The sequence below is a fragment of the Poecilia mexicana genome, unplaced genomic scaffold (assembly GCF_051168715.1).
Source record: "Poecilia mexicana isolate PSO_F unplaced genomic scaffold, ASM5116871v1 scaffold_2, whole genome shotgun sequence".
NCBI lineage: Eukaryota > Metazoa > Chordata > Actinopteri > Cyprinodontiformes > Poeciliidae > Poecilia > Poecilia mexicana.
The window spans coordinates 12,248,439-12,272,116 of NW_028263371.1; the positions used below are offsets into that span (position 1 = coordinate 12,248,439).

Consider the following 23,678-nt stretch of genomic DNA (forward strand, 5'->3'; position numbering starts at 1 on the left):
GTTATTAATTTTTGAAGGACACAGCAGACATAATTTATCAATTGGAAGTTCTTGAAGGTCATGAAAAGGAAAGAAAGATTTCCTACTTGAGGTCCAACAGGGAAATATTCGTAGTTCACTCCTATGGAAGAGTGAAAAGAAACTATCAGAAGTCCCATCTGTAATATGTCTGTAGCTACGTAGGGAGCAAAACAAACATGTGGATGAAAGGCTAACTGATGAGACGAGATCAGTATTAGACGTTTGGCCAACCAAAAAAAAAAACTGACCGCTGCACATCGTCCCAAACAAGAGACTGTCGATCAGGCTTCAGTGTCAAAGTCGAGCTGCAGTTTCACCCAGAGAGGGCAGAGCAGGAAAATGTGACCCCATTCCCAAGGTTTTCATGGGAGTCTGAGCCCCTCAATCTTTTCACCCAGAGAAAAAAATGTGATTTGTGCCACTTCATATGTGATGCTAAACTGGATGCGTATTGGATTGTTTTCAAAGCGTCTGCAGTCAGAACAGCCAAATCGCATTTAGTCCAACTTTTACGTCATTGACATGCGTCATAAATCTGCACCAGAAGAAACCAGATGTGGCGAGTCCATTCCAGTAATAAAACTCTGAACGACGGTGAAGTGCATCGTGTCACAGTCCCACCACTCTGGCCTCTGACTCCACATCCAAACAGACTAAAGGCCGTTGCTATTAGTTGTGCTTTTCTGTTTATTAGCGTCCGTCGTCTCGTGTGAGAGCGCTGTTGACTCCTATTGCTATAAAATTGATCTATAGATGGCAGCATCCATCATTACCTCCGTAAACGATGCCCTCCTGGAAACGTCTACGTTCTCCTGCGAATGTGGGTCACTCTGGGGTCGTAAATCGTTCACACACAGAAGTCGTACTGCGATCGCGCCTTTGGTAAATATGAGCGAAATCAAAGTTTTGCAAAAAATTGGAATTGAGCATCAAGATCTGCTGTGTGAATGTAACATTTGACTTGTGCTTTATAGACAAGAGGCTTGACTGAAATAGCTTGTCTGACACTCAGCGGTCTTTCTCTGGTGTGATCAGTCGTAAAAGCAAGTAGCAGACTGGAGCTCTGACAGACGACGCTTATATTTTCCTACAAAAGGGTGCGCTTGATTTATTAGCCGGTGACATTCATGGACTTAATGATTTATAGCGAAATGTTTATGTTTGATGCAGAGTAATGATAAGTCTGAAGTCTCTCCAGCTGAACTCTGTTAAATGACTCCAGGTCATTTTGACACAAACAAAACTTACATCTTATTCTGTCACTCTTCAGCTTGCACTTTAATTCACTTATGACTTATCAGAATAAAAGTTGATCTTAGTTGTCCAACAATGCAGTCAAGATCATTCTATTATTCAGAATTTTCAAGTTTTCTGTCTAAGGAAAGTTTTAGGCAGCAAGTATAAAGTTGAAGTTGGAAGAACAGCAAAAAATGCTAATTGGAGAGAAGGTAAACATTGTAGCAGAGCGAGGAGAGGAGTTCAGTTTTCCTCCAGCGGCCTCAGCCTGTAGCAACAAAACTCCAGAGACGACTCAGGATGACCTTGGCTGCTTTAGCTGTAAGGAAAGTTTCAAGCCTGGTGTTAAAGGTTCAAAAGCTGCTCATGACTTTGTCACTGGAACTTGTGGAAAAAGGACTTGTTAGCTGGGGGTGCGCCAGAAAGTTGACCCGGATACTTAAATGAGAAGCAGGAGTTTTTATTTGTTTAAAAAAATAAAATAAGTAATGCATCCATGTTTTTTCCCCTCGCTACAGGTTTATATTACTTTGTGTTGGGCTATCACCGCAGGTGTCTGATATTGCAGCTTTGAATATTGAACCGACTCAACATCAGCACCAAGTATGCTTACTTTTATTACGTATCTTGTAGCGTGGCTTATTAGAAAAGCCTAGTTACTCAAACAGAAAACGATAGTCAACAACAATATGTATAAACTGATCGATTACTATTAACCAGTTGGTCTGTGTGTAGGATACAGGCACTGCTGAACAGAAATGCGGGCCGGACTAAATGCTGAGGTTTTAGATGCAGGTCAATATGATCCAATACTTTTTTTGGGGGGTTGATATTGGACCGTTCTCTGATGTCAATATTATATCGGTACAACCTTAGCTATCACCTAAAAGCCCAACAAAGTAAGTAGATGTTAGAATGATAAAAACTTCAAAGTGTGACTGCTTTTCCTTTCCGCTGTCAAAAAAATTAGAATAAAACAACAACTTACGTTTCACCCTTTCCTCCACGTTGCGGTGACAGAAAAATAACATGGCAGTGCAGTTTTTCCGTCATTCTTAATCCCAAAAGCGTAAACCGGATTACGTCCCCAAGAGAAGCGGGTTGTAGTGTCAACCAGACAGCATTGTCAGACACTTTCATTTCACTGTCATGCCTTCTAGTCTACACTTTTATCTCAGTGAAGGGTCTTCAGAGATGTCATGTTGACCTTTTTTATAAAAAAAAAAAAAAAAAGAGTCACATTGTTGAGTGTTTTACTGTATCTGTGAAACTAACTCTCAGCGTCTCTGTGCTGTGGCAGAGTTGGCGGCGATCGGGCTGTTTTTTGTAGCCGTGCTGCTCTACTTCCCGTCGCGCCCGCCCGTGCCCCCCAGTGTGGCCGCGGCCAGCCAGAGGCTCAGCTACAGGAGCAGCATCTGCAGACTCCTCAGGTAAAAACTCCTCATGCTCAGACGGCAAACACAGACCTGCCCACACCTCGTCTTACCCTGTGCCTGTGATTGTTGAGATCCATTTCCACAGAAAACTGCTTTTCCACTGCTGTATTGTTTCATGGCCTCATTTCAGTCAGGGGTCGGTGGGTGATGCTTGGGTGAAGCTTCAAAGTTTTGTCTGGCTTCTCGCTTGCAGATGCTAGAGGCTCCTAAAAAGAGCCAGTCCGGCAATGGATGGCGGCCATTGTTACCAAATCAAAGCTGTCGTCAGAGAGCCTCCCCTGCCCTCCCTCTAGATTCTTAACGGATGATAAAGTAGTTGCTGTTTTCATATAAGCATTACTCCCAAGAGACGCGTCTAATGTTCAGACAGAGATGGTCTATTAAGACAAGGCCCTGGAAGTCAGTGGCATCTATTTGTTGTTTGTCTATTTCCACCCACAAGACACTCAAAGAGGAGGTAAAATTGAATCACACTTTATTATAATCCTCTGCACCCCCCCTTCCTACCCTCACCCCTCTCCCGTTTCTTCACACCATCACACTTTCCATCAAGGCCAAGTTGATCCCCTGGGCCACCAGGAAGCAGCAGCGCCTGAGCATCGGTGCTCGGCTTGTTAAGGAATGACGCCCGCAGCAGTGGCCGGGGAATAAAGGCTGGAGAGGGAAGAAGACAAGCCGGGCCACAGCAGTCGGGGAGTTGGCTTAACTTTTCTTGGCTGCATTTGTTCTCCTTGAGTAAGAAATCACTCCACTGTGGCGCCTGGATTTGTGACCAGCTCAGAGAGGCTCAGCGCCCCCCTCCCCACCGTAGGCGTTGCTGTTGATAGATGACAGAGACCAAGCAGATAGAAACCCAGGGGGATGGTTCTGGACAGAGATGTACACGTTTATATGAGGTTACGAATGGGAACTCGAGGTTCTGCTGCAGTCATGATGGGTGGCCTGCCCATTCTGATTCTAGCTGATAACTCTTTTATTTGTTTTTGTTTTTTTTTTTTTTTGCAACTGGCATCGTCAGTCGGCAAATGGATTAGTGCATCCATAATTTCTACCTCTTACATGTTTTCATGTTTTGCTTCAGTCTATATTGGACATTTTGTAATTAAACAACAAAAAACCAACAGTAGTGAAAAGGAATAGCTAAGATTTTTCTGCTGCTAAAATTGACTCTAAAAGTTGGTCATTCGTTTGTATTTCGGCCGCTTTTTCACTAAATCTAAACACAATGTGACAGAATCTAAATCTTTAGCTGTTCTTGTGTAGCTGAAGCTCAGTCAGATTGGATTGAGGCTTTTTATGAAGGTGTCTCTACTAGTTTGGTACATGTGGGGGAATTCCTGCCCATCCGTCTTTGCAAAGTAGCGAAAGCTCACTGAGATTGGATTCATTTTTTCATCTAACATTTATTTAACCAGGATAGAAACTTGGTGAGATTAAACATCTTATTTGTTTTGCACGTGCGTTGAAGAAGAATATTTTTGGTCCAGCTTCATTTGTTGCACGCCTTGAGAAAACTTTCCATTGGAGTTTTATATGGTTTCCTTTCAATAATTTCTTTCCGTTTGCCACTTTTCCATAACATGAACGCTTTAGAGAGCACAACCTCTGCTGGTTTGAGATCTATGTCGAACTCCTCTTAGGTGGTTGATCCTGCACTCGTGCACGTTTGCATTTTAAGTCTATTTTCAGCCGGTCGAAAAGTTGGACATAAACAACCGTTAATTCACGAATATTTTTCTTGGCCAGCCGTGGCGGGAGAGCTATCCAACAGCTGGAGGTACCGATGTTTGAATCTTGAAATGAAAAAAATGTAGGAGTGCACATAGTAACTTTGAAGGCAGGTGCTGCACAGCAGATCACTTAGTATTCCTGACACCTTCCCACTGATGTATCTGCTCATCCATTTAGCCTGTCAAGATCTAAGCACACGCTAATGATCTTCAGCTTGACGAGAGCTTCCAGTCGCTCACATCTGCTTCCACAGCAGCCGCCTAATTAAAACCCTGGTTGTGTCTTTGCATTGTGTGTGTGTGTGTGTGTGTGTGTGTGTGTGTGTGTGTGTGTGTGTGTGTGTGTGTGTGTGTGTGTTCCCCCCCTCCCCCCATTTTTGCCTCTGGGAGATCAAACTCCACAGACCAAATAAAAAGCACGAGTATTGATCATCCCTCCTTTCCGGTCAGACACTCTTTAGCTTTGAAAGTTGTCATCTTGATGCATTTGTCTCCAACTTGCTGGGCCAAGGACAAATGGCACTTAGCTGATGACACCCTCCTTTTGAGACCTCCTTGGAGACTCCTGCAGAGGTATTTCATCACTGCCAAAAACTGGAAAGTTAAAGCATACCTAGCATGTGCCCGCTTTCCTTTGGATGTCTACATAAGGTCATGTATAAAGATAAAGGTGCTTGGGTATTGATTTCCCGCTGTTGTGGCAAGGTTAATGAAAAGGGTGCTCAGGAAGAAAAAAAAGCCCACAGAGTGCTCCATCAGAGGGCTTTTATGATTGTCCCGCCACGCTGCCACCAAGGCCAACGAGCCTCGTGTTGCTCAGAATCTGCAGCAGGGAGAGAGCCGGAGTTTTCCGCTCGCTATTTTGAAGTGAAACAACATGCGAGGTCCAACGCTGAAAGAAAAAGGGTGTGCACATTTTCCCCCAAAAAAGCCCGCTTTGTTCTCTGCTCAACATTTAAGCCACAGAGTCTTCCTTCTGCTAAGTACAGTTCAATAAATACTCGAGTTAGTATATGAAAATAAAATAAAAACTCTTCGAGTCTGCCGCCTGCTCTGCTACGGCCCTGCCTCATTTGTCAGCCGCTTAGTGTCTCTAATCGCATTGTTTGGGCCGAGTAGGTGGCTCTGATTTTTAAATTAGTTTGCCACCTCACTGGGTAAAGGTGATTAGATTAGATTTTTGTGTTCCCGGTGATTGTATTCAGGTGTCACATGAGTGGAGAGGTGCCACACGATCCGAAAGAGGAAAGTGAAGTGGGCACGCTTAAGCTATTAGGGAGCTGGTTTTGTTTTTCACCGACGGTAAACAGCAGAGTTTGTGTTAAATCCTGCAACACGGCACCAGTAGACTATCATTGTGGCTGTTGTTGGGTAGTTTTATTTATTTTAATGAGATGGGAATAAGCCAAACCAAATCAGTCCAGTTCGTTTCTCTGGAAGGTCTTTATAATTTACCATGACGGTCAAATTACGATCGATTGATAAAATAATGACAATTTGATAAAAACATGCTAGATAAAATAGTAAAATGTTGATCGTGACTAATTTATAAACAAAATTAAAGGGTAAAAGATCCACTGGCACTGCCATTTGATCCATTTTCCTGTTTCCTTAGAGACAATCATTTGTTTTGTTTCAATAATGTCAAGTTCTTACGGTATGAAAACATCTAGTAAAAATACCAACAATTTAAGGTAATATTGGCAGAAATATTTGAATAAAGGTGATCAGGCTAAAAACTAAGAAAAACTAAGATTGTTCCAACTTATATTAGAATTACAGTCATTTTATATGTAGCATTTATTTAATATTTGAATTTAAAGCATACATACACATATAGGACATTGAGTAAAGAATTGTATTTAAGTTAAATTTAGCAGGTGTTTTAAGGTGTGTGTCGCGGCAAATGTTGTGCTTTCTCCCCCTGCTCCTATATTAGCTGGACAGGCTGTTTGTAATTTTACAGCAACGTTACCTTCATAAGAATAATGGCTACAACTTCTTTAGTACTGAAATCATTAGTTAGTGTTTTTAGCTGGGAGACATGTTGTCCTTTCTTTAAAGTAAAATAATTAGTATGCTAATTGGAAATTGCGAAGCAACAGGTGGGGGAGGGACCATCCTGTGTGACTCTGAGCTCCATCTAGTTGTAGTTTTCCAGTTCCTTCAGCTGGATTTTTTATTGAAATACGTTGAAACAAAAATAAAGGTTTGACAGAAAAAACAAAAAAATTAAACTGTGACTTAATAAAAATGTTTGTTGATACAGTTAACCATTACATACATAGAGCCTGCTATTGTTGATCACTTTCCTTAATAGACAAGCATTTAATAATGTAAAACTTTCAATTTTACATTTTTTTAACCAATACTTTTATGAGATACAACTAGAGCTGCAGCTCATTGACTCTTTGGAGAGACAGATTTATTTTTTTATGTCCTGAATGGTTAACCCTTCTAGAACCGAACCTGTCGCCGCCGACATGTAAACATTTGCAGTACCGTAATTCCACCACACTTGGCGCTATCTGAAAAATTCCAACGGTTTCTGAAAGGGGAGACGTTGCACTTTCCAGCCAATATCGGGTTATTACGGTAATTTCACAGCTGCAGCTGCAGAGAGTGAAATTAATCCGGGGGGCACTCGTTTAATAGACGGTAAATTGTGAAAATGACTTGTTGGATATTGAAAGTTCCAGTTGTTATGGGTACATGGGTAAGTATATCATCTCACAGGACATTTAAATAACTACTTACAATTAAAATAAGGAAGATTTATATAGGCAGACGTTTGAAATTCGGGTCTAAAAGGGTTAAATACTTTTAGACACTGCAAATGAAATCAGTAATAAAATGTGAATTTCCAGGGACTGTGAGCTCTCTGTGTTCAGGCTTGACTCGTTTCCTTTCTCGCCTGCAGTAACTTCCGTTTCCTGATGATTGCGTTGGCCTACGCCGTCTCTACTGGAGTGATCGGCGGCTGGTCTGGAGTCCTGGACATGGTTCTGACTCCAGCCAACGTCAGCCAGGTAAGATCCAAATTATTACTTCTAAGTCTGAGCACAAAAAACGTGTTGAATTTAAACAGACGGTGATTTTCAGATTGATTTCTGAGCCAAAGTGCACCATTTTTCATGTTTTTTTAAAAATGTCAATTATTAAAAATAAATAAAAATAGCAGGGAACTTTTCCGCAGTTCCACTGCGTGTCCTTGTCTTAATGTTATTCCTGCTGGGTTATTTGTTCACATTTCTCGTACCTGTCAGATTGTCGTCTTTGCTTTCCTGACGCTGCCAGAGTTTTGGACGCGTTCAGTTAGGGGACGGTTTGTTGTGCAGCTCGGAGGAAAACACTCTGCATGATTTGTACCCGCCTGCCTTCCACCCATGTCAAAACAAGCATTATTCTGAGGTTCTCATCAGACAGGTGCTGCTTGTGGGGAAATTACACACAGGAGAGCAGAGGATGAGACACTTCTTGTCACACCTCTGCGTTGTGCCTCTCTCTCTCGGGAAGCCGCAGAGAAGGATACAAGTTCGTTCCCTAGATTTAATTTCCCCTCAATCTTTTCATCGGTGCTCCTTAACGTCAGTGCTTTGCGTGAACTTTATTGCTGGAATCTGTGCTTGTATTTCATTAAGGACAAACGAGAGAGCAGAAGGGCTGAGGTTGCTAAAGTGAAGGAGAGGTATTGCAGTTAGGGGAAAGAAAAAAACCAACAAGCTGAAATGTTTGTTTAGTGACAGTTTGGGGGTGTCTGAATGAATAAAAGATCATATTTAGACATCTTGTGCGAAGCCCAATGTGGGCTTATGTATTCCAGCGACATTTCATCCTGCCTGCCTGTCTGTCGGTGAAAGCTTTAGAGCTGTTCAGATCCACAAACTGTGCAGATAAATGCTCATCACATGGACATCCTGTGAAACGGTGCAGGCATCATGTCTGTCACCCTTCGTATTTTTAAGTAACATTTATTTATGCTGCACTTCTAACACAGACGACTTTTCCTTGCTTGTGCCCACAGAAAAATCAGTGTCATATTAAGCATAAATATAAGAATAAGATGTTTTGCTGCTGTAGGAATAATTATTGCTTTTCAGTTTGAAATAAAAGTATTTAGACTGTGTCACACATTTCTTGTGTAAATGCGATAATAGGGTTAAACTGTTTTGCTCTCATACCAGTCCGTGAATCTTGCACACACTCCACACTAACAGGTGTGTGTGTCTTTGTCTCTTTGGCCATTGGAGCCAGTGGCAGGCAGAGCTGCTGTGGTTCCTGATGCTCTGCTCTCCTCCACCTCTCACTACTGTTGAAATCCACATTACAGGCGTCAGTAATATTTTATACTCCACCTGCATTTGATTAGGCAGCTTTCCTTGAAGTATGTCCATTAGTTATTTAATCAATCTTTTTCACAATTTAACACCAGATAACATGGGAGCTGCTGCTGCTGGATGTTTCTCTATGTGTATATTTTGATTGTTTCTAAAAATAAAAATAAATAAATAAATAAAAAGTCTAGCGGCTGGTGGATGGTACACCAAGAGGGATGTGAGAACCCTGAAAATTAATAACAAGCATGTTTTTTGTTGTTTTAGTCTCATAAGTACCTGCTGTCTTACACGAACATGAGCAAGATTTTCAGACGGAGCTAAGGTGTTTGGAGAGTATACTAGTCTCTCAACGAGCGTTGTTTTTCACAAATCGTGTAGCCATTAATTAAAGAAGTGCTTCTTTTTTTCTTCACCCATCAGCTTATTCCCTGCAGCTACACTGGCAATGCCTCACCTTGCCAAATCTAATCATTTTTAGCCAGGTTTTGCAGGTAATGAACATACAGTGAACACCTGATATTCATGGGATTTAGGGGCCACAACAAATACTTGAGGCCCCCTTATAACTGCGTGTTTTAATAGCTCAAACACCAAATATGCCTTATTGTGTCAATACTCGCAGTAGACTCTACCACTGATGTTTCAGATGCCAGATTTAGACCTGATCTTCCCCTTCTGACATCTCAAGTACGCTCTGATTACCATGACTGCTCTAAAGATATTCCTGCTGTGTGTAAGAGTGATCTAGGCGGCTCAAAAGAACATGTGACGTGTAGCCAGTCAGAAAGCGGTGTGATGGAAACGCCTCTCTTCAAAATACAAGATAAAAACACAAAACGTTCTGCCATGGCATGCCAAAAAGGTCCGATGGACTTTGGAGACGTCCTTTTGTGTTGTCTTTTCTCTTGATAAAAACGGTTAACAAGCTGTCCCCGTTATTTGAATGTTCATGAGTGAAATTTGTTTATTGTCTTTATTATACTCGGCGTGGGACTAAACCTGTTTTACCGATGATATTTCTATCGTCATATGTGAGGTGTCTCAGGTTTTGAACATCACCAGACCATTTTAAAATCTTGCTGCGTGAACCAGGCGTCGCCTCTTGGCACAAAGGACAATGAATGGCGCTTCCTGATTGGATGCTTTGCAAACGCCAGCCAATAGCCTTTCAAGCAGCTTTGCGATTCCTAAGCTGGATTTTCTTTTGAATATTTTTGACATCTTCCATGGATAAAATCCCCAAATGGGCAAAGTTTTCACACATAATTTGGAGTTATTAAAAAAAAAAAAATCCATGAAGTGGTTTGGGGTCTACTACTATCATCATAGGACGTAGATATGCAAGGTGTGTTTATAAGACTGTACTTAAATGGGCTTTCATAAGACAGACACAAGGATGGCCACAAGTTTCTCTTTCAAAGCGGTTCTTTTGTCTGTGCGTGTAAAAACCCTCATTAAAGCACAAAATAATGTGTAAAGTGACGATGATTGCTCGCGTATTGGAATACTGAAGGTTTATTTTTTTTAAAGCATTTGCGGGATCTGTGTATGAGGAAACCTGTCGACGGGCCCATTGAGCGCCGAACTTCCCGTCACCATAACGACGACGTTTCAGGAAACAGGTGCTCCACTTTGCTCATCAGTCATCTGCTTTCACCGCTTTAGTGGATATGCATTTTTAATTCGAGCACCCAGAACTCTGATCCAATGTGTCTGAGCTTCTTTTAGTTTAATTACCTCGTTTTGTTTCCCCTCGGAATCGATCTCCAAACCGTTTTCCAAGGTCCAATTCGACCAGAGTGCAGAAGCTGCCTTCTTCTTTTTTTGCGAGTTCAACGTGTGGCTCTTCAAGATTACATAAAGCCGTTAGGAGAACGAAACAGAGCTGGTAGTCATATTTGTTTAGACTTTTGGTTTGAGTGGATTATTGACAGAGTGAATTAAAGACAACAAACATGAAAACCGGTGTAAAGCCTGGAGCCTTGGATTTACCTTTTTACAGGAGCAGTCGTCTGAAGCTTATTAACACACTTTAAATATAGCAGAGATGATTAGGCTTCAAATCTGCCCTTTCTAAGGCTTCCAAGGCACTAAGAATACCGCGGTTAATTAACTCTACATCCGCTCATGGTGCACCATAATTCAGATTTAGGAACTGGAATGTCTTAGGAGTCTATTTATGTTTCGCTTCCTCAATGAGGGCAAATTTAAAAAAGAATAAATAAATCTTTCCATTGTGCTGCACAAGCTCGCATTAACAAATATTGGGTAATCATTGAACCCAAATGTTCGGTTATAATCCTCCTGATTAAAATGTTTCTTTTTGGATCTTTGCTACTCGTCTGAGTTGGAAGACGCGGTTACGTTTTGAGAAATCCGAAGGACACGACACAGGAAGTCATTTACATCAAGCATTGATAGCATTCAGGCATTCATCACTCACTACGCCAAAACGCATTTTATGTTCCATAACTTTGGCAGTCCACTTTTATTTATTATTGCCTTCGGTGACACGTGGGCGCCGAGGATGATTAAGCAAAAAGCACCGGATCCTTCGCTTTGACTCGCTTCCCTCGCTGTGTCGTCCTCCATCTGGTCGGAATTGGTGAAAAGTGAGTTATTGCCCCGGGGAGGCTAAGCGATGCCGCTGGCACTTGCTTGTTTTCATCTGGGTGCCTCGCCCTGATTGGTTGTGTGTTTGTGTGTAGGTTTGCAACACATGCAGCATTTTACCTGCCATTGATTCTCCGACAGTCCCCTGGCCATAACATCCTGTCTCCTGACTTTGAGCAAATGTTCCAGCGCTGGCTTCCATTCCTCTAAATAGAAGCGGGACAACAATCCTTTATACACACACACACACACACACACACACGCACACACACACGCACGCGCGCGCGCAATACTGTCAGACTAGGCAATTTAGCTGACATGGTGACTGAAAGGTCTCAGTAGGCTTCAAACACTTAGTGCTCGCTCTCTGTCTTGCTCTGTCCTCCCTCTCTTACCTTCTCTTTTAACCCACTGTTCAATTTCTTCTTTTTTTTGCTCGCAGGTGGATGCAGGCTGGATTGGTTTCTGGTCTATTGTTGGCGGATGTGTGTTTGGAATAGCAATGGCCAGGTAAGTCAAATACTCCTGCGTTTACTGTACATCACACCAATTTAGCCTGTAAAGCTGCACAATCAGGTCCAGACTTCTGAGACTTAAGACTATAACATGACTAGAGTGATGGACGCTCTAATTTTCAACAAGCAAACTGCTACTCTTCTCTATTAACACTTTAAATTATAATTAAGTGGAAGGAAAAGGTTTTCGAGGCTTTTGTTGATTTTAAATTTGTAATCTGTCACATAAGTCTCTTTACACATCTGGAAACTGGTATTTGTGCCAATGTGTCTCGCAGAAACAGTTCAACATCTTTCTGATTTTACCAAGAGCATCACTGAACTCTACCACAGATTCGCCACCAGATGGACCAAACCAATCCATCAGTGTTGTTGTCCTACTGTCCTTGTTGTCATCTCACTGGATCATCTTCTTCTGAATGTTTGCTGTCTCCACTAGCAACCTGCAAATTTGACTTCTGCTGCCTTTTTTTAAACAAAAACTTCCTTCTTGTAATTCTTCCCGTATGATCAGACTTGTGGAGTGGTAGCTTCATCAAAAGATTCTCCAGTCTGAGCCATCGAGCCCCACAGCTCTCTTAGAGTTACAACAGACAACAACAAGGGGAAGCAGCACCACAGTAAACGATGTAGTAGGTATGCCGGGCCAATCGGTGGCGCTGTAACGCTGGCAGAGAACGACACAAAAAAAACCCAGCAAACGGCTCCATTTTTGTTACTTGCGAGAATGAGGCGCCTGCAGGACAGGGACTTTGTCGTTTTAAAGAGGAACACAAGGGCAGCATTTTGAAATGTATCCACTCTGAAATGCGGTTTCAAAAATAATCATTTATGGTCTCGAAAAACACAGAATCTGTACAGGCAAAACCTAAATGCCAAAAAACGTTTGCGGATGCACCTGAAATTGCCTTTGTGTGAACAGACCTTTGATTAATTTATGCTTTAAATTATAATTAGTTAATTTCTGAAGTCAATAGTTAGATATTTTATTTTATTGTATTTATTGCAAAAAGAAAAAGACTGCACTTCTCTGTGTTGGTCTGTCACATAAAATACGCCTTTGTAACATGCGATTGTGAAAGAAATGTGTCTGAATACTTTTGCAAGGCACTGCATGCACATCCTTCTCATCTACACTACAAGACTTTAACACCAAGTGTCAAATGAACGCGGTCTGCAAAAGCAATCCTCTGCAGACTCGAGAGACGACCGGCCTCTCGCGTATCTGATTTTTAAATGGCAGTTCAGTTTGTTTATTAAGCTAATACAAGCCAGCTCAGTAGAAACTTGATGGAGCCACTGAGGCATTAAATTAGAAAATAAGCATTCACTGTAACACCTCATTAACAGCTGCACTCCTTATTCGCAGCTCGGTTGCACACACATTCTGTGTCTAATCCTCAATGTCGTGCTGTGTCAGTTATTCAGAAGAAAAGGTCGTCTACAACGAAAAGAGGATGCAGGCTTATTCCCTCTCTGAAAGATGCACTTTGTACGCACAAGGAAAGTCACCAGTTACAGTTGGTGAACTGTAAAGAACCCAGTTGTTTCAGATCAGGCCTCGCTAAGCTGGGGATTGAGGTTTGGTGTCAATTTTCTCTAAAATGTAAAGGAGGCCATCAAAATGTGAAAACGGTGGCGACAGAAATGGACGGCAACAAAGTGGATTTCAATTTAGGAGGCAAGATGAGACGGCAAACATACAAATTTATCTTTCAAAACATCTGCGAGTCTAACATATATGACAGCTGACACACTGTCAAAACAGTACGGAAGTACAAAAGCCGGTTGTCAGCGAGGCGTCATCTGAAGACATATTCAAGACATGTTCATGTTCTTTGCCAGAGCCTCGGCTGTCACTGCGCTGCCTAACCAGTGAGACGAGCCACTTCTCTCCCCGCACTTTAGCAGCATTATTTATAACATCAGATGCAAGCGATAAGGCCCACGTGAAGAACAGTGGAGCGTCCACTTGAACTTAACAAAGAGGATCTGTCTCTTTTGTTTCCCCCCTCGTGTCGTCTGCTCTCTTTTTTAATACGAGCCCAGTGACAAAAGAGAGAGTGGAATTGATGCTGATGCAAGTACCACTTCCCCCTCCGCTGATGGATAGAGAGCCACGCGGCGAAGACAAAGCGTGGAGTCTGCAAAAGACGAAAGTGGGGATGGGGGGGGATCTTGTTCATGCTCTGATGGATGCGGGCCGACAGCCAATCGTCGCTTCCGGGCAGTTCTGGTGTTTTCTTTAGGTCATAATCAGGGAAATGAGCCCGTAGCCCCCCCTTTACCCCCCGATCTTAATCAATATGGCTGTTTGCAGCACGAGATGAAAGCATTTGTAAACAAAACTGATAAATTGTGGTGTAGATTATGCATTCTGAGAGTCAGGGGAGGGAATAATTACTCTCTCTCGTTGGAGCGGTAGTTTATACCTCAAATGAATTTTGGCTTTGGCAATTATCCCGTCGCTTCTTTCGCTGGAAAAATGTATTGAACAGTACTGGAAGGAGCTTCAGTACTAATGAGGTTTATTAAACTTCCAACAACTCAAATATATATATTTTTTACACTAGGCAATTTTTTTAAAATTCAATTTTAATTTGGATTTTCTGTCTTGCTGTATCATTCTGCAGAAGAATGAGAAAAGAGCATAAAAATTAGACTTTAAAGTAAGTTTATTCAGCTACATGTAGTGGGCAAAAGGTTTTTGCTGTGTAGTGCAACCCATCCACATGCAGCGACCATTTAACCAGACTCACTGGACTTATTACACGTGAAGCGAAGAAGGAAAGTGAAGTATGATTAAAGAGCAGAATTGCTGTTTTAGTGTCTTTTTTATCACAGAAGTCTGATGTTCTCATTACTCATATCAGCGCTCACTGGGCCTGTATTTAGAAATTAATCTGAGATGCGATTTGACAGCCCTTTGATTTTAAAACAGTTTTGCAAGAGCTGCTTTACATGAGATGAAACAAAAAGGAGCTAAACAGAATTTTAATTTCTTCACCGACCTCCTCTGTTCATCCTCTTGTATCTAAATACGAGCTTTGATTTATATTTGTTTAATGTCTGATCTTTACGGTGGCCGACAGGTGCAAATGCGCAGCAAAAGAGAAAACATGCAAACAAAAGAAAAGACACCCCCCCGAATCAAATGCAGCAAACAAAAAAGAAAACACCCCCGAATTAGAAAACACCCCCGAATTAAATGCAGCAAACAAAAAAGAAAACACCCCCGAATTAGAAAACACCCCCGAATGAAATGCAGCAAACAAAAAAGAAAACACCCCCGAATTAGAAAACACCCCCGAATTAAATGCAGCAAACAAAAAAGAAAACACCCCCGAATTAGAAAACACCCCCGAATTAGAAAACACCCCCGAATTAAATGCAGCAAACAAAAAAGAAAACACCCCCGAATTAGAAAACACCCCCGAATTAGAAAACACCCCCGAAGCAGCAATGGCGACAAAATAATTTTTGCTGTATTACACTTAAAATTACACAAATGTATTTTTTACAATGTTTTTAGGCGAGAATGTAGATGTATAGATCTGAAATATCTGCTCGGTTCATTAATAAATCACCTACTTCCAATATTGCTCCGACGTTTTCGGAGATGTCTTCTCCCGCTGCATTAACAGCCAGCTTCACTCGCAAGCTGTCAGCTGGCCGGGCGCTCCATGTAGATATTAATAAAGTATTTAATTTATTCCTGAGCAAATGGGTTTGACTGATTAAAGTTAAGCCTTCAAACATAGTTTATTTAACTGTAATGTCTTACTACCTGAGATCTGGAGAGTATTTGAAAATGAATAATATCCCTTGTATACATTAAACATTTTAGAATCAGACAGATTTTCTTTTTACTATGGAACAACTTTTATTACAAAAGGTGAAGAATAATACAGAAATAAAGAGTAAAAAACAACTGAGTCCGTTTTTTTTCCTTCGCTGCTCTGTGCTTCACGTTGTCACGGTTGCTAAGCAACATAACGCCGAGATGGAGGCGAGGCAGCTAGCCGGAGGCTACAGCTTCTCTCTTCTGGTCGTCCATATTCGTGGCCTTCGAAGGACCCGTCTTCTGTAGATCGGGCCGTTTCTCACATAGACATAATAAAAGGACAGACGCCTAATGAACCGCTCTCGCCTTATCAATACATACTTATATAAGTATACAAACATAAATAAATAATCATTAATACTGAATAATATACATTAGGCTATGCATGATTATGCACGCACACACACACACACACATATATATATATATATATATATATATATATATATATATATATATATATATATATATATATATATATATATATATATATATATATATATATATATAATGTTTTCCAGCCTACGAGTTCTGGTTTAAGAGTGATTCAGCAGCTGAGATTGGGTCCAAAATCCGATACGAGATTCATCCGTGCTGTGCAGTGAATCTGTCTCTCCCTTCTTCCTCACGTCGTAGGAAACCTTCAAAACAAAAACGGGACATTTTCGAGTTATCTTACGTTGACTGAGTTAAATAATTAAATAATAGCCATTGTCATCTGTGTAAACTTTGCTGGTGAATGTTATGATTTTTATAATATTGTTTCATTTCTATAGTAGGCTCTTGTATCAGATAATCTAAATGTTGGAGAATGACTTAAACATTTTAAGATTTACGGAATCTCGGTTAGCTGTCAGAGCGGGGGCTGAACACCAAGCACTATAGCTAGCATTAGCTGGTATTTCGCCAGTGGACATAAATACAGTATAGTAATATTCTAATCACAAAAATACACAGTAATATGTCCATCTTACTTGCGAAAAGTCTGTCGAGCCCTCACGTCAGTAGTCCGTCGATCCGATCAACAATATTCCGCAGTGCTGAAGGCATCTTCTGCTGTTTTGGTTGAGCAAAGCAAAGTGTATTTGCGCCGGAGCAGCCAATCGTGGGGGGGAGGGTGTACTCTTTTATTATGTCTATGCTTCGAAGGATCAGTTTCTCAGGGCCCTTGAAAGGATGCAGAGCCTGAATTCGGACACAGCTATTTTTTGTTATAGACTCCCCATAGTGGTCTGGAGCACTTCCGTTTTCAACACTTTTTGTTTGCTGCATTTCATTCGGGGGTGTTTTCTAATTCGGGGGTGTTTTCTAATTCGGGGGTGTTTTCTTTTTTGTTTGCTGCATTTCATTCGGGGGTGTTTTCTAATTCGGGGGTGTTTTCTTTTTTGTTTGCTGCATTTAATTCGGGGGTGTTTTCTAATTCGGGGGTGTTTTCTTTTTTGTTTGCTGCATTTAATTCGGGGGTGTTTTCTAATTCGGGGTGTTTTCTAATTCGGGGTGTTTTCTAATTCGGGGGTGTTTTCTTTTTTGTTTGCTGCATTTAATTCGGGGGTGTTTTCTAATTCGGGGGTGTTTTCTAATTCGGGGGTGTTTTCTTTTTTGTTTGCTGCATTTAATTCGGGGGTGTTTTCTAATTCGGGGGTGTTTTCTAATTCGGGGGTGTTTTCTTTTTTGTTTGCTGCATTTGATTCGGGGGTGTGTCTTTTCTTTTGTTTGCATGTTTTCTCTTTTGGTGCGCATTTGCACCTGTCGGCCACCGTAGATCTTGTCTTCTTGCTACAATGTACGATCACTTAATTCCTTCCATTAAAATTGTGTTTTATGGTGTCTTGTGGTTTCAATGTAAGATATTTATACCCTGTAAAAGTTTAGAAGAAGTTCACAGCAGGGTTAGATTATAGAAAATATCCCAAACTTTGGAGATTTCACGCAACAGTCTGTAATCCAGTTTATCATAGAAAGATCATCGGCTACAGCGAAAGCCTCTAATCTGCTTTTAATCCCGGATTGCTTCAACCTCTTTGGGAACACAGAGCTTAGCGTTTACTTACAAATTGGCTCTTTCCGGTGGGCGCTCTCATGACGGCTTTTGTCAAACCGGCCGCAATCCGAGTCTTCGCGCCTGTCATGAAACGCACGCGGCAGAAAAACTAGTATCTGTTCGTCAGCTGATGGGTTCAAAGTTCCGCGCTGCGCCTTTGTCTTTTTTTCCCTAAAACGAAACAAAGAATGTAGAAAGAAACAACTTAACGAGCTTCAGCAATTATCCTCCCATTACAATTCCCAAGAGACGTGTGGGTGGCAGAAAAGCAAACCAGGTAATTTTCCTGCACGTCACGGAGCCCCGAGGTGCCCAAATCTCCAGCTCCATGAGACGATACAGAGCAAACACAAATGATGATCAGATTCGGCCTAATAGGTTTTGCCTGTAACCAGGGACGATTTGTGATTGCGTGTTGGTCATCACATTATTCCATCTGTGCTTGCCACGCTCACAGCGGACAGGCCTGAACGATAACATCCCCGCCTGCATCCACCGGAGAGCAGAAAATGCAATTTGACTCGACGCTACTTAGATGATGTTGTGTTTGCTGGTAATAAAATCTGTTACAACGATGGAAAATACTGACTTTTACTTTGAATATTACCTCTTTAAGTCGCCTAAATTAGCAAATGGCACAGTTCATGAGAGAGACAAAGTTTTAACAGTATTTTTTACGTTTTAAAAGAATTTGGAGTCCTCTTTTATTTTTATTATTTCTTTTTAAAGGCTTCACAAATCCTGTACTGTGTTTTGACAAATCTGTGATCAGTATAGAATATTCCAACCTTAACCGCTGTATTTATTGCAGTTTTTATGTCTAATACTAAGTTACTCCTGATTCTAAAGAATGTTGAAAATGCCTGCTTTGTGTTTACATACCTTGACGTCGTTTTAAATCATCTCTGACGTAGAATTATTTAGTTCAGGTTTGATTAGTCCAGTTGTTAGCCGCTAGCCGCTAACAACTCCACTATTAAGTTACCATTAGCTTTACAACGTCCCACTGGAGAAGCTGCTGTCACCCTGTTTTCTTTTTTAGCATTTTAACTCGATTCAATTTATTTATATAACCCCAATTCACAACATGTCATCTCAAGCTACATAATAAAAAAGTCCATTCAGTCCAATCAAACATAGATTCTGATTGGTATTATCAAACACTGCAGTCAAGTTTATCATTCAGATTAGTTTAAAAAGTTTTCTATCGGGGGAAACCCAGCAGGTTGCATCGAGTCCTTGACTCCTCTTTGAACCCTTGAGCTCAGCTGACATTTAGCAAAAGCAGCAACAAACATGTTTATTGAGCGTACTCTGGGGCTAGACGGGGAACTGTTCGAGAAGAGCTGCTCGGTGCGAATAAACGAGCCGATTGGAATTCACACAGCTCGGTCGTCGGTGATCTTCTCCGCCAAAGGGTTGAGAGGCTTTTGCGGGCCGCGGGGGGAAATGTTTTCGCCCATCTCTGGCACCAGAAGTGCGTGAAGAGCTGTGGATGCGAGCCAGCCTGCGGCAGATGGCGAATGCAGATTTTAGTGGTGCGATTGTGCGCTCGGAACAGAGATCCATGTGTTTTGGCAAGAGCGGGACCATGAACTCCTCATTCGGTGTTTCGTCAGGTTAAGCTCTGTTGCCTGTCGCGGCGGGCCGTCGAAGCATTCACACGAGAACACAGAACTAATTTGTCAGCGTATAGAACGTGTAAAAGGCATTAGTCTTGTAAAAATGCCACGGCGGAGCACAATGTGTCTCTCAACGCAAAGGCTGTTTTCTGTCATCCCCTCGCTTTCAGCTCATTGACAGAACTCCACCACCCAGCCGAACCGATCAATCATTCGCAGCAGGTTCTTTTATTCTCGTATCGGGTTGCTCGTCGGGTTCAGCCCTCTTTTCTTCTGCATCTCGTCTGTGACCAACGAAATGAAAGCAATTAGTGCCTGTCTTTGCTACAGGCAAATCCAGCCTCATCTAATCTTCCTCAAGCATACATATGTATACCCAGAGGAGAAGAGAGGGCCAGCTGAAATGAGTTTAGACGGGAAAGAAGTCTGGAAACTTGAAAGATCTCTTTGTAAATATGGCCCAGTGGCTTCCCTTCCACACTATAATATGCCGCACGTCTTGAGTTTGCCTGCTCAGTTGGTGAGACAAATTGAATCAACTCGAAGCGTTTTGTCTCCCAGTCTAATGAGAAGTAGAACTGACGCACTCAGAAACAAGTGGGAGATGGAAATGATCTATCCTTCCCGCGAAACGGTGCGTGTCCTCTGTAATATATTTTGACACTCGTCACAGAGGAACCTGAGTTGCTGAAAAATTGCGTCGCATCATCTTGTGCTTGTGAAGGATGCGTCTTGTTTCCGGAGCAGCTACCTTTTAATCTTGTCGGCTTGTACGTATCTCTGAATTTGACTCTGTGTTTTACATTTTTACACAACAGGGAATTTTGTTTTGTTGTCGTTTTCCCCCCTCCTTACCTTTTTCTGATCCTCAGATTTGCAGACTCCATCCGTGGGATGCTGAAGCTGATTCTGGTGCTAATGCTGGCAGGAGCCTCGCTGTCCTCGACGTGGTTTACGCTCACCTGTTTGAGCACAATTACCCACCTCCCAGTCACCGCAGGTAGGCCCGCGCTAACATCGCCATCAAGGTGACTCTCGGGTTTTTTTCTTTCTTTTTTTTCCAGTCACTGAAGCTTAGTCACATTTTCCACCCTGTAGTCACTGTCTCATTGTGCGTGTTGGAGTACAAAGTCAAAATGATTAAAGGAAGTAGGTGTCACAAGCTGAGCTATCAATCAATTTACATCAGCGATAACAACCTTTAGGGATGTTAGTGGATTTAGCTCCCCTTCCCTAAGCCATCTAATAAGCATATAATCATGTATTTCTAAACCACAGATTATAATCACAATCGTCCGTCATCATTGTCCCAACCCCTGGATCCTCTCTCTCTCTCTCTCTCTCTCTCTCTCTCTCTCTCTCTCTCTCTCTCTCTCTCTCTCTCTCTCTCTCTCTCTCTCTCTCTCTCTCTCTCTCTCTCTCTCTCTCTCTCTCTCTCTCTCTCTCTATCTAGCTCATGTCCTTTTATCCCAGACACTGGCAGCCTGCTGCAGCCAGTTCTCATTTGTCTGGCATCATACCTAAGATGCCAGCGAGACATCGCGTTGTGACACCTAGCATGCCTTTCTGTCTTCACAAGGACTTTACATTGACTTTAATTCAATTTTCATTCATTTCTACAACCTGTACCCTTACTCTAAACTTAACCATAATCAGCACATGCTTAAACGTAAGCCTAACCTAAACTCAGTTCACACCTTACTCTTAACCCATATTCTTAACTAAAACCATAAAAATCACAGGGAAGTCCACAGCTCTAGGCTTTGGTACCAGTAAGGACCACTGGCCTTCAGAAGGCTCGTTAATATGCCAGAAATTATAGTTCTAAGAAGAATAGTTAAGATTGTACACACACACAAGTTTCAGGGTTTCCTCTAGTGTATTATCAGCCTGGCGGGCCACCAGGCTTTACTTGATCAACACCAGGCTAAGCTTTGTTTGATTTTATATGGGATTTTTTGTACAGTAACAGTAAAGAAATTTTTAAAGCACAAAAACATGGTAGTGTTCCCTATAGCGCCCCCTACCACCGGGCTTAGCAGGCTTTCTGGAGGAAACCCTGAGTTTGTATTTCTACTCAGATTAGAACTTTGTATTGACTTTCATTCATTTTAGTAACTGCATTTATGTCTAACCCAGACATTTTCCCTGACCTTAAACTAAACTCACATCATACCTCTAAACCTAACATCTAACACCAAATTAGGCCCTTTGGTCTGCAGAGGTTTAGTAAATGTGCTAGAAATGGTCACACACACACACACACACACACACACACACACACACACACACACACACACACACACACACAAAAGCTAATGCATTCTGTTGAAAAGGAAGTGTCATATTTTACAACCAGAAAACATCCCATTCATCAACGTATAAAGCTTAAATTAATCACAATTGGGCATTTCACAGTTTCTCAAGCAGAAACATAAAAAGGATGTTAAAACACAAAAGCGTTTGTTCTCACACCCATCACTTATAGATGATGTGACATCTAGAACCACAGAGCATGGAAGCATATTTGTAATCCAGAAATCACTTCTCTTTCAAAAGGAAATGAGGTAAACTGATTGATGGTTGAAGGTTATAGTATATAACCTTCAACCATTCAAGCAATTCAGATATCTCCCAATATCTTTTTTTCTAGAGTAACACTCCCCTGGTACATGTAGGCATGTAGTATATCCATGTTGTTTGCCTAATATGCCATGCGAAAAGAAAAAATATTCAGAGGGAATAAAAAGGAGAGTGCACACTTATTTTCTCCAAAATTCACCAAAGGACATTGATTAGTTTTGTCATATTGGACCACTTAGGAGGATTGAATTACCCCATTTACCAAAAGCAATATTTCTGTTGGAAACATTATTTCCCCAACTGTTAGAAAAAAAATGGAAAGTTAGCTTTAAGGGAAGCAACGACTCAAGGCTAAAAGACAAGGGCACAACAGTTCATGTCTTATCAGCATCAGTATTGTCTGTAAGCATTTCTGGTTAGAAAATATGTTGTTTCAATGTGGTTTTTACATTTTGTGTGTCAGTACTAAACATCACCTATGTCTAAATCAGCAGACAATAAATTAATGATGGACCCGTCCAGCAGGCCACGTCTGAGGCTAACAATAGTCACCACACTGTTGCCAACTTAGCAACTTTGTTGCTGTTTAATTGGCGACTTTTCAGACAGAAAAAAATTGATATCGGCCAAAATTTGTAATCGGCAGGTAAGGCTTTTTTAAAAAATCAGTGATGGTTCAGAAAAATGCAATTGCTGCACCTCTACTGACTATCACCAGTCAGAAGTCCATACCTACTACCAACTAAATACTTAAATAACACAAAAATACCGTCGGGTTGGGACTCAAAACCTACTTACCAACATAGAAAACCACTCCAATGATTGGTTAACACAGAATCCACAATTAAAACATGAACGATTTTGTTCAGTGGGTGGAAAACGGGATTATCTATAGAAATATTGCATATGCTAAGATGGAACACAAGGTATTCTTTCTCAGCATGTGGTAGATGCAACCCAAACACCTTTTTGTTACGGGGTGACAGTTCACTTACTGAGGCAGTGAATGGAGACAGGTCTTTCATGTAACAGATATTTATAGATCCGTAGCTCTAAATTTTTTTCTTGTTCTCGTTTTTTACATTTTCCGCCAGCTTACAATATTCAAAGCGTTCCTCAGAGATGATTAGTTATCGTCTTCCTTCAAAGGGTCTCCTCCTACCTTTTGGGAGCCGGCACAGAGAAAACACATCTCCTTTCGAAGGCAGCCTCTTGGGGGCAAGGATTCCCAGTAGCAAACCTGTTCTCAGGAATGTGATGGTCCTCAGAGGAGCTGGGATAAAAAGAACATGCAGACAAATGGGACAGTCATTTCCACCATTTCGCTGAGATTAGGAAGAAAATGGGAACTCTGACGCTCCAGAAGGGATGAGTTTGTTTCTTTTTGCACATTGGCGTCACCTCGGACCGAATCGGTAGATGTCGAATTGAAAGCTCCCAAGCTCCCCCTCCAACAGTTCCAGCAAATTTTGAAAATGCTGAATGTAGTTCCTGTGAGCTGGTTTTGCTCATTCGCACCGTGCACAAGGAGCAAATGAGACAAGCTGTTAACCAAGTGGACACCTGTGCATTTTGGCAAAAGAATAAGAAATTTCATTTTAATGTACTATAGGATCCGTGATACCAGCTGCATCTTAATGCGACGTGCGCAGGCGAACTAAAACCAGTGATATATTGCAAAATAAATTGAAACCGAATTG

The 23,678-nt window shown here is 41.5% G+C and overlaps 1 protein-coding gene across 1 annotated transcript in view; it reads left to right on the top strand.

The window, feature by feature from the left end:
- The window catches only part of slc49a4 (solute carrier family 49 member 4), a 52,650-nt gene that overhangs the window by 16,246 nt on the left and 12,726 nt on the right, over positions 1 to 23,678 (top strand). Inside the window, exons 4-7 of the mRNA XM_015001457.2 lie at positions 2,558 to 2,687; positions 7,344 to 7,452; positions 11,816 to 11,883; positions 20,268 to 20,395. Coding sequence (XP_014856943.1) covers positions 2,558 to 2,687; positions 7,344 to 7,452; positions 11,816 to 11,883; positions 20,268 to 20,395 — 435 coding nt within the window. The remainder of the gene's footprint in view (positions 1 to 2,557; positions 2,688 to 7,343; positions 7,453 to 11,815; positions 11,884 to 20,267; positions 20,396 to 23,678) is intronic.